This window comes from Nycticebus coucang, chromosome 12 (assembly GCF_027406575.1).
Source record: "Nycticebus coucang isolate mNycCou1 chromosome 12, mNycCou1.pri, whole genome shotgun sequence".
In the NCBI taxonomy this organism is placed as follows: domain Eukaryota; kingdom Metazoa; phylum Chordata; class Mammalia; order Primates; family Lorisidae; genus Nycticebus; species Nycticebus coucang.
The window spans coordinates 12,916,609-12,926,777 of record NC_069791.1 but is presented as its reverse complement, the minus strand read 5'-3'; the positions used below and the strand labels follow the sequence as shown (position 1 = coordinate 12,926,777).

The window sequence follows — 10,169 nt, the reverse complement described above, 5'->3', positions numbered from 1 at the left end:
GTCTTATTCTTGCTCACACTGGTCTCAAACTCCTGAGCTCAAGGGATCCTCCCACATTTGCCTCCCAGAGTGCTAGGATTACAGGTGTGAGCCACCACACCCTGCCTAATGCTATCTTTTGAGTGAACATACTACATATTGCTACTGTAACTCAATTCAACTTCAAAAAGTAATATATACATAATATAATTTTAAATGTGTATACATTTTTTTTTGGCACCCATGGTATAGATTAGAAAAGATTTTGGGCAAAGCTGAATGACTCTAAGCATTTGGTTTCCAGCCTAACAAGGGCTGACAGAGTCCATCACCTTCCAAGGGCAGCAAAGGGCAGAGATTTGAAGTTAGGTATCACTGGCTTTTCAGCTGGGCCTCCACCCCCTCCTCCCACTATCCAGGAAAAGAGGAGGTGGCTGAATAGAGGAGGATATAAGATTGGTTCTCTGCTCCTCCCTTTCTTTCCCTGCTTTCCCCACACCTCCCTCTCCCCCACAGCAGCCTTCTCCCCCACAGAGACTGGGATAGGATGAGGGAGGCGGAGTTGGGGACTGAAGGATGGGAAGCCCCATGATGCCCTGTATCTGAAGAAAGCCCTGGCCAGGGACAGCTGTGCTGGCTCATGCTCTTCTCCTGCTGCCATCCTTCAGCAGGATGCTGGGGTCTCTGGGACTTTGGGCATTACTTCCCACAGCTGTGCAAGGTAAGTATCTACAAGGAGAGGCAGAGTCTTTCCATCCACCCGATGAGGGAAAGGCGCACCCGAAGCAACAGTAATTCCTTTGGCAGAGAGGTGAGTGAGCTGGGCGGTTAAAGGTGAAGGGTAGAACCGCTGTCCTCATGGGGGGGGTCATGTAGGCCTCTGCTGATCCTGTTTCCTCCTATAGCTTTCTCATACTGATGCTGGGAACTGAAACGTATTTTGTCTATTCTTCTGGCCACTGTTTTGCCTTTGCATTCACTCCTATCATGAATCCTTCCCTTTCCCTACCCTGGGCCTCAGCACCTCCAAACAGGCGGACCTGTGTGTTCTTTGAGGCCCCCGGAGTGCGGGGAAGCACAAAGATGCTGGGAGAACTGCTAGGTACAGGACCAGGGCACCCCAGGGTTATCCGCTGCCTCTACAGCCACTGCTGCTTTGGGATCTGGAACCTGACCCAAGACCAGGCACAGGTGGAGATGCAAGGTGAATGGCAAAGTATATGGCAGGTGACAGCTAGGGTGGGCGGCACACACATGCCGGGAAGTGGGTGCAGTCAAGAGGGGGGAATGGAATGTGTTGGAGGGGAAGAAAAGCCCATGCGAGGTGGAAATGGGATAGAGAAGGGATTTATCCTCTCTGTTCTCAGAACCCACTGTACTCTCTCTCCAACTCTCCCTTTCTCTCCTCTTCCCCTAATCCCACCACATCAGGATGCCGAGACAGTGATGAGCCAGGCTGTGAGGCCCTCCATTGTGACCCAACCCCCAGAGCCCACCCCAGCCCCGGCTCCACTCTCTTCACTTGCTCCTGTGGCACCGACTTCTGCAATGCCAATTATAGCCATCTGCCTCCTCTAGGGAGCCCTGGGACTCCTGGTGCCCAGGGTCCCCAGGCCTCCCCAGGTAGCTACCCGGGTGTGCTGAGCCCAGCGGGGGCTGGGGCCCAGGTTAGGATGAGAGGTAGAACCAAGGCCACTTCTCACCCTACCCCCACCCCAAACTTCCCTCCTCTTGGCCTTGGGAAGTTAGTTGCCCTGGTGACTAGAAGATAAGGGGGCTCTTGACCAGGGTGGGGGTGGGTTGAGAAGCAAACTCTCTGAACAACAGAGAGCAGGTTTGGGGCAGGGTTCATCAGCCTGTGTTCTTGCCTTGATGTCCAGGTGAGTCCATCTGGATAGCACTGGTGCTGCTGGGACTGTTCCTTCTCCTGTTGCTGTTGCTAGGCAGCATCATCTTGGGTACTAATCTGCCCCATCCCTCCCTTGTGACTCTAAGACATTGTCCAAAGCTCTGAACCCTCTCCAGGCACCCCTGACTCCATGGTCCTGGATCTCTATAAACTGACTCCCATTACCCTCTTACAAAGCCCTCTTCTCACAAAGTCCCCTTCCCTGTCCCCATGCGTGTACACCTAGACCCTAGGCTCTTCTCTGTCTCAGTTCTGCTACAGCGAAAGGCCTGCACAGTGCAAGGTGGGCCAGAGCCAGAGCCAGACTCAGGCAGAGACTGGAGTGAGGAGCTGCCCGAGCTGCCCGAGCTGTGTTTCTCTCAGGTGCCCCAGGGAGGGAGAGACTGGTTCCTCTGGGGACTCCTGGAGGTTGTGCTGGGGAGGAAGCCTGTTCCTTGTGTATCTCAGAAGCCCGGACCCAGCATAGTGTCCCCACCAGGTTATCCAGGAAGGAGGTCACACAGTGGTGTGGGCCGGGCAGCTGCGAGGTGAGCTGGTAGCCATCAAGGCCTTCCCTGCAAGGGCTGTGGCCCAGTTTCGAGCTGAGAGAGCATTGTACGAGCTGCCAGGCCTTCGGCATGACCACATTGTCCGCTTTATCACTGCCAGCCGTGGAGGCCCTAGCCCCTTGCTTTCAGGACCCCTGCTGGTACTGGAACTACACCCCAAGGTGAGGAGCAAGGAATGTATGTGTGTATGCCTGCGTATATGTATAGGGTTGGGGGCTTCTGCTTTAGATTTACTCTTCTCTAAAATGTTAAAAACAATTTTTTGGCCAGGCACAATGGCTCGTGCCTGTAATCCTAGCACTATGGGAGGCTGAGGTGGAAGGCTAGCTTAAGCTCAGGAGTTTGAGAACAGCCTGAGCAAAAGCAAGACCCCATCTCTACTTAAAACAGAAAAACTAGGTGGCGCCTGTGGCTCAAAGGAGTAAGGCCTTGGCCCCACATGCTGGAGGTGGCGGGTTCAAACCCAGCCCTGGCCAGAAACTGCAAAAAAAAAAAAAAAGAAAAGAAAAATTAGCTGGGCATCATAGTACACACCTGCTGTAACTGCTCTAGAGGCTGAGGCAGGAGGATCCCTTGAGCTCAGGAGTTTGAGGTTTCCATTGCACTGAGTTTGCTGATGCCACTGCACTCTACTCAGGGTGACAAAGCGAGACTCTATCTCAAAAAAGATAAATTTTTATTCTTTTTTTTTTTTTTTTTTTGGCCTGGGCTGGGTTTGAACCCACCACCTCTGGTATATGGGGCCGGTGCCCTACTCCTTTGAGCCACAGGTGCCACCCAGAAATTTTTATTCTTGTTTATTACCTAAGCAATATAGACTTGGAAATACCCTCAGGCTTAACCCTCCAAACTCATTCATATGTTCATTTATGAATATATTTATGAACCATATGTCAGGCACTTTGCTAGATGCTTAGAAAAACAGTCCTGGCTTTTTACAGATTTTATAGACCAACGGGGAAGACAGAAATGGATCAAGTAAACACAAAAACAAGTGTCAAATGTCAAGCGTGCTCAGTACTAAAAGAGAGGGTCCATAGTACCATAAGAGAATAATAAGATGTGACTTGAGAAGAAGACCCATGGATGATAAGGAAGAGAAGGAGGTTGGCAGAGGCCAAATCACACTGGGCTTTATGGGCCTGCTAAAGATTGGGGACTTTTTTTGGTTTCTATACCATTTTCTTTCTACTTCATGCACTTTATTTTATATTTATTTAAATATTTATTTTTTTATTTTTGAGACAGAGTCTCACTTTGTTACCCTCAGTAGAGTACCATGTCATCATAGCTCACAGCAACCTCAAACTCCTGGGCTTAAGCAATTCTCTTGCCTTAGTCTCCCAAGTAGTTGGGACTACAGGCGCCCACCACAACACCTAGCTACCTTTTTTTTTTTTTAGACAGAGTTTCACTATGTCACCCTAGGTAGAGCACCATAGTGTCACAGCTCACAGCAACCTCCAACTCTTGGGCTTAAGCGATTCTCTTGCCTCAGCCTCCCAAGTACCTGGGACTACAGGCGCCTGCCACAGTGTCCAGGTATTTTTTGGTTGTAGTTGTCATTGTTGTTTGCCAGGCCCAGGCTGGATTCGAACCCCTCAGCTACAGGCGCGAAGCCCACCCAGTATTTTTTAGAGACAGGGGTCTCTCTCGTGTGCTTCGGCTGGTCTTGAATTCCTGAACTCAGGCAATCCACCCACCTTGGCCTCCCAAAGTGCTAGGATTATACAAGGCACTTTAAACACATTTTCATACTTAACCTTCACAGATATCAGGAAAGATTTTAGAATTCCAGAAAAAAACAAAACAAAACCACAAACACACTACGAGGTAGGAATTATCCACATAGGCTCAGAAAAGGAAAGTTATTTGTCCAGGATCCATGTGACTCTGGAGGCTGGCTCTTCGTCATTGTGTCTGTGGCCTCCAGTTCATCCTACATCAGGACTTTGTCCATTCAGGAGAGCTCCCCACATCTCACTCCTTCACCTCTCTGTATGCAGTTGAACCTCTTCAACTTCTTTCAGTGCCCAAATGCAGTGTCCCCTCCTTGAACTTTATTAGCACCTACAGCTCCTCCACCTCTGAAATCTTGACTTCTGGGAAGTTCCCACTTTACCCATGTAGCTCCTGGATTAGCTGAACGATCACTGTTTTTGTTTAACTTTTTCTGACTTTGGCTGGGCATGGTGGCTGATGCCTGTAATCTTAGCACTGTGGAAGGCCGAGGCGGGTGGATTGCCTGAACTCACAGGTTCAAGACCAGCCTGAACCAGAGGGAGACCCCCATCTCTAAAAATAGTCCGGCGTTGTGTTGGCACCTGTAATCCCAACTACATGAGAGGCTGAGGCAAGAGAATTGCTTGAGTCTAAGAGTTTAAGGTTGCTGTGAGCTATGACAACCCAGCACTCTACTGAGGGCGACAAAGTGAGACTCTATCTCAAGAAATAAAAAATAAAATAAATATAGAAAACTAGCTGGGGCTCAGTGCCCATAGCTCAGTGGTTAGGACACCAGCCACATACACTGAGGCTGGCAGGTTCAAACTTGGCCTGGGCCTGCTAGACAACAATGACAACTGCAACAACAAGAACAAAAATAGCCGGGTGTTGTGGTGGGTGCCTGTAGTCCCAGCTACTTGGGAAGCTGAGGCAAGAGAATCACTAAGCCCAAGAGTTTGAGGTTGCTGTGAGCTGTGATGCCGCGACACTCTACTGAGGGCGACATAGTGAGACTCTGTCTAAAAATGAAAAAGGAGGCTTGGTGCCTGTAGCTCAAGTGGCTAAGGAGCCAGCCACACACACCTGAGCTGGCGGGTTCGAATCCAGCCTGGCCTGCCAAACAACAATGACGGCTGCAACTGAAAAATAGCCAGGCATTGTGGTGGGTGCCTATAGTCCCAGCTACTTGGGAGGCAGAGGCAGGAGAATCGCTTGAGCCCAGGAGTTGGAGGTTGCTGTGAGCTGTGATGTCATAGGACTCTAGCCAAGGCAACAGCTTGAGGCTCTGTCTCAAAACAAAAAAAAAAAAAAAAGGAAAGAAAAGAAAAGAAAAAAGAAAAACTAGCTATTTTCCTAGCTAGCTAGAAAAACTAGCTGGGTGTGGTGGCACATGCCTGTAGTCTCAACTATTCGGGAAGCTGAGGCAAGAGATCACCTAAGCCCAAGAGTTCATGCTTGCGGTAAGCAATGACACTATGGCCCTCTACCCAGGGCAACAGAGTGAGACTGTCGCAACAACACCAAAAAACTTTCTCTGACTTCCCGGGGCAGAGTTAGTCATTCTTGCTTTATGCCCCGTGGCACTTGGTTCATTTTCCTATCATGAGGTTAACTGCAATCTATATTTATATGTTGTTCATTTTCTCTTATCTGTCCCTGAGCCATCTTCGTGTCTGAGCACAGTTGTAGGTACTCAATAATATCTGTTGAATGAGGCACTCTGTTGCTTCTTTTCCTCCAGTTTCCATTTGCTCACTACCTGCTGCTCTGCTATCCGCTGGCTTGACCCATCCATGTCTACACAAGCCTGACACCTCAGGTGAGGTGGTTCATGAGAGGGGTCCTTGAGTAGCTTGCCCTGCCTCCTGTTTCTATTTCTGCCCCAAGTCTTTAGAGTCAGGATAAGGTGAATATAATAGTAAGTGACCCTTGAGTCAGACTGCTTGGAGTCAAACTCCAAAATTCTCTCTCACCAATTAACTTCAAGCAAATTTACTAGAGTAAACTTGGGTTCCTCATCTTTAAAATAAGGATGATAGGGAGTACCTGTCTCTTAGGGTTGTCACGAGGATTACAGGAAGCTACATGTACAGGACCTGGACCATAGAAAATACTCAGTGTATTTGACCTAGACTTACTATTCTTTATGTCAGTCTGGCTGATGTAAGTCTCCCTCTTCCACTGCCTGTTTGTCTTCTCCTGGATCTGTCAGTGTGTCTGTTTGCTGGGGAGATGCAAGGAGAAGCCTGTCAATTGATCTCTGCTCCTTGAGATGGATCAGCCACTTCCAACTTTGTGTACCACTCTCTTTTCTTTGCTTTTCCCCAGGGCTCCCTATGCCACTACTTGACCCAGCACACAAATGACTGGGGGAGTTCCCTGCGGATGGCACTGTCTCTGGCCCAGGGCCTGGCATTTCTCCATGAGGAGCGCTGGCAGGATGGTGGGTGAGATGGGTGCAGGAAGCCAGGAGAGTCAGTAGCCACACTGCTGTGTTTCTGATTGTCCCTTAGTTTGGAGGAAAAGGATTGGGTCAAAAGAGAGAGGAAGCCCCAGCCCCGCAACCCATTACACCATCTGCTGCCATCCGTCACAACAGCTGTTGCAGCCAAAGAAGAAAAATAAATTAATGATTAAAATAAGAAAAAAGAGAGAAGAAAAAGCCTGGGAACAGTGGCTCACGCCTGTAATCCTAGCACTCTGGGAGGTGGAGGTGGGAAGATTGTTAGAGCTCAGGAGTTCAAGACCAGCCTGAGCAAGAGCATCTATACTAAGAATAGAAAAACTAGCCAGGTTTTGTGACAGGTGCCTGTAATACCAGCTACTTGTGAGGCTGAGGCAAGAGGATTGCTCAAGCCCAAGGGTCTGAGGTTGCTGTGAGCTATGATGCCACAGCACTCTTCTCCAGGGCAAGAGTGAGACTGTCTCAAAAACAACAACAAAAAAAAAAAAAAAAGAAAAAAGAAAGAAAAGAAATAGAGAGAGGAAGAAGTTCCATATCTCTTCAACCTTGGCTTCCCCTACAGGTCAATATAAACCAGGTATTGCCCACCGAGATCTGAGCAGCCAGAATGTGCTCATGCGGGAAGATGGGTCATGTGCCATTGGAGACCTGGGTCTTGCCTTGGTGCTCCCTGGCCTCACTCAGCCCTCTACCTGGGCCCCTACTCAACTGCAAGGCCCAGCTGCTATCATGGAGGTAAATACGCTGGATAAGGGTGAGGCCCAGGATGGTGTTGGTGCTGCTAATGGTGGCAACAGTGCAGAAGTGCCTATGGCATGTGAGACATTGCTAAATCTGTAGTTGGGGGGATGCTGCATGGACCAGTGCAATGAGGGCTGCCACAGAGATTATTCTTGGGCCCTCACAACTTGCTCTTCAGGCTGGCACCCAGAGGTACATGGCACCAGAGCTCTTGGACAAGACCCTGGACCTACAGGACTGGGGCACAGCCCTCCGGCGAGCTGATATTTACTCTCTGGCTCTCCTCCTATGGGAGATCCTGAGCCGCTGTCCCGATTTGAGGCCTGGTAAGGACAGATGGAACAATGCTCTCCCCTGGTACCCTACTCACCTATTCTTGACTCACTCACCACCTGACCTTGTCCCCAGAATTCTGCCTGTCCTCTTCTCTAGGAGGCCCTCCCTGGATTTGGCCTCTCTACAAGAGAAGTACCCCCAGGGCTGACACCTGTCCTGTATGTGTTTCCCCAGACAGCAGACCACCACCCTTCCAACTGGCCTATGAGGCAGAACTTGGCAGCACCCCCACCACCTGTGAGCTATGGGCCTTGGCAGTGGAGGAGAGGAGGCGTCCCTACATCCCATCTACCTGGTGCTGCTTTGTCACAGTAAGAGTTTGAGGCTGATGGGCTGGGGACCTGGAGACTGGGGTCTGGGCATGGACATCAAGGACTTCCCTGCCAGGGTCAGGCCATTTACTTCTCTCTTCTGTCATCTTTCACCACTCCTTGGTTCATGTTGAGCTAGAAAAGGGGGAACTTTCTCTGGCCCTCAGTGCACTGTTCTCCATACTAGGTCTCACATAGCCTACTTCATTCACTGGAGATACACACTTTCCTCCTGCTTAGCCATGCCCAGTTTGTCTCTCTCCTCTTCACTATCAGTTAGTCCTATTCTTCAGTCCTCTTCTCTAGGAGGCCTTCCCTGGATTTGCTCCTACCCTGAGCTTTGTCTTCAAAATGGTGCCTCCCCAAAGTGGAGCCCAAAATCCAATCTGATAACTCCAAATTCCATCTTCCACATCCCTGTTTCTGCTGTGATCCAATACAAGACAGTTCTTGGTATGAAAAGTTAAAGCAGTAGCCTCACAGTGAAAGTTCAGGGATCTGGTCAAATAATTTCCTAACAGATTTCCCATTGTGATGCTACCTGGTCAGAAAATTCCACTGTCCAAGTGTCTGTCAGGTTAGAGAACAGAAGCCAGGTATTGCTTACAGAAGACTCCAGCTACCTGAGGGGAAGAAGAGTAATTTCCCATTACCATGTTAAGCTGTCAACCCAAATTAGCTCCTTAGAGAAAGAGGTAGACTGTATGCAAGGTCCCCAGAGAGCCTGTCTCCTAGAGAACAGACTCAGAGAGCTGGATTTCAGTGGGGGAAAGGGATTGAGCCTTCAGGAGGGATCTGAAGTAGAGTGTTGAAAATAGGAGAGTGATAGACGTCGAAGATGCCTTTTAACCCTAGGACCTCTCGAGATTCTGGGTTCAAACCTATTTCCCGGTCATTCCCCCCAGGACCCTGGTGGGCTGAGAGATCTCCTAGAGGACTGTTGGGATGCAGACCCAGAAGCACGGTTGACAGCTGAGTGTGTACAGCAGCGCCTGGCTGCCCTGGCCTGCCCTCGGGAGGTCCCCTTCCTCCCAGAGGGCTCTCCACACAGCTGCCCACCTCTCTGCCCAGAAGACTGTACTTAACCTCCTGCTCCTGCCATCCTTGCCCGTGGGCCTTAGTTGAGTGCACGCCACTTCAACATTCAGCAAACCCTAGCCTAAGCCAGAACGAGACCATCTCTGAAAATAGCCGAGCATTGTGATGAGTGCCTGTAGTCCCAGCTACTCAGGAGGCTGAGGGAAGAGGATCACTTGAGCCCAAGAGTTTGAGCTGGCTGTGAGCTATGATACCACGGCCCTCTACCAAGGGCATCAAAGTGAGACTGTCTCCAAAAAAAACCAAACTGTTCAGCAAGGCTCTTGCTCAACCTGGCTGAACCCTTTTCATGTGTAAATATGCAGTTTATGTGTCATCTAAGTGCATTTGAGCATAAGTATGGTGACTGTATACCTGCCTGGTCTACCTCACCAGTGCCTTTCTCAACTGCTGAATCCTTGGATCTTTCTGTGGGGATCGAGTCCACAGCAGTTCTGACTGGTAACCAGGGATAGGTGTGCACAGGAAAGAAAATAAAGTCAGCCTTCCTGACTCATGTCCTTGGGCATTCCTCCTTTCCTGTGATTCTGGGCCCCTCTTTTCTGTCATCTTTTCCTTTTCCTCTACCAACATTCATTCTTAAGTGGTGAGATCTCATGCTGGGTACTGGGGAAGGAAGTGTGAACACAATGAAATCACTGTCCTGAAGGTGCTCATAGACCTGTAACTCTCATGGGTGGCATCCCATACAGTGTCCTGGAGGTAACAGCAGAGGCTTGAGAAAGAAAGTTTCACAGAACATAGGACACTTGGGTTGGGTGTTGACTGAGCAAGAGTTTCATAGGGGTACTGGGGGTAGTAGAGCATTGCTGGTCCGGTGAGGTGTGGTAACATGCAATACAAGAAGTAACTAAAGTAATCTGAATGGCCAAGTCTAGGGAATATGGTGGAGAGAGAAGTGGGGGACATACAGAATGGTAGGCAAAGCCTTGTGAATTGTGAGCCCTGCTGAGAGGTTCTTCCTCTGTGTGTGTGTGTGTATGTGTGTTTTCTAACCTGACTTCTTTTTCCTACACCAGTTCCCTTTAATACTGGGTGCCCTCAGGGCCAGCCCAGTT

At 49.6% G+C, this 10,169-nt stretch overlaps 1 protein-coding gene across 2 annotated transcripts; it reads left to right on the top strand.

Moving 5' to 3' along the window:
- Nucleotides 1-600: 600 nt before the first annotated feature.
- Nucleotides 601-9,155, top strand: AMHR2 (anti-Mullerian hormone receptor type 2). 2 transcript variants are annotated; one of them, XM_053554398.1, is made up of 11 exons: nucleotides 601-700; nucleotides 1,001-1,183; nucleotides 1,411-1,602; nucleotides 1,860-1,937; nucleotides 2,139-2,251; nucleotides 2,367-2,597; nucleotides 6,490-6,604; nucleotides 7,188-7,360; nucleotides 7,545-7,692; nucleotides 7,881-8,013; nucleotides 8,919-9,155. In XM_053554398.1, the coding sequence occupies exons 1-11, from the start codon at nucleotides 652-654 to the stop codon at nucleotides 8,932-8,934; spliced, it is 1,431 nt and encodes a 476-aa protein (XP_053410373.1). In that variant the 5' UTR covers nucleotides 601-651; the 3' UTR covers nucleotides 8,935-9,155. The 2 variants fall into 2 exon arrangements, with proteins under 2 accessions (XP_053410373.1, XP_053410372.1); XM_053554397.1 differs by having other exon boundaries at nucleotides 652-700; nucleotides 7,877-8,013; nucleotides 8,919-9,098.
- Nucleotides 9,156-10,169: the final 1,014 nt, after the last annotated feature.

Coding starts and splice junctions, on each gene's coding strand:
- AMHR2 (XM_053554397.1), top strand. CDS start 652: ATGCTGGGGTCTCTGGGACTTTGGGCATTACTTCCCACAGCTGTGCAA. Junction 2,598..6,489: donor TACTGGAACTACACCCCAAG/GTGAGGAGCAAG, acceptor GCTTTTCCCCAG/GGCTCCCTATGCCACTACTT. Junction 6,605..7,187: donor TGAGGAGCGCTGGCAGGATG/GTGGGTGAGATG, acceptor CTTCCCCTACAG/GTCAATATAAACCAGGTATT.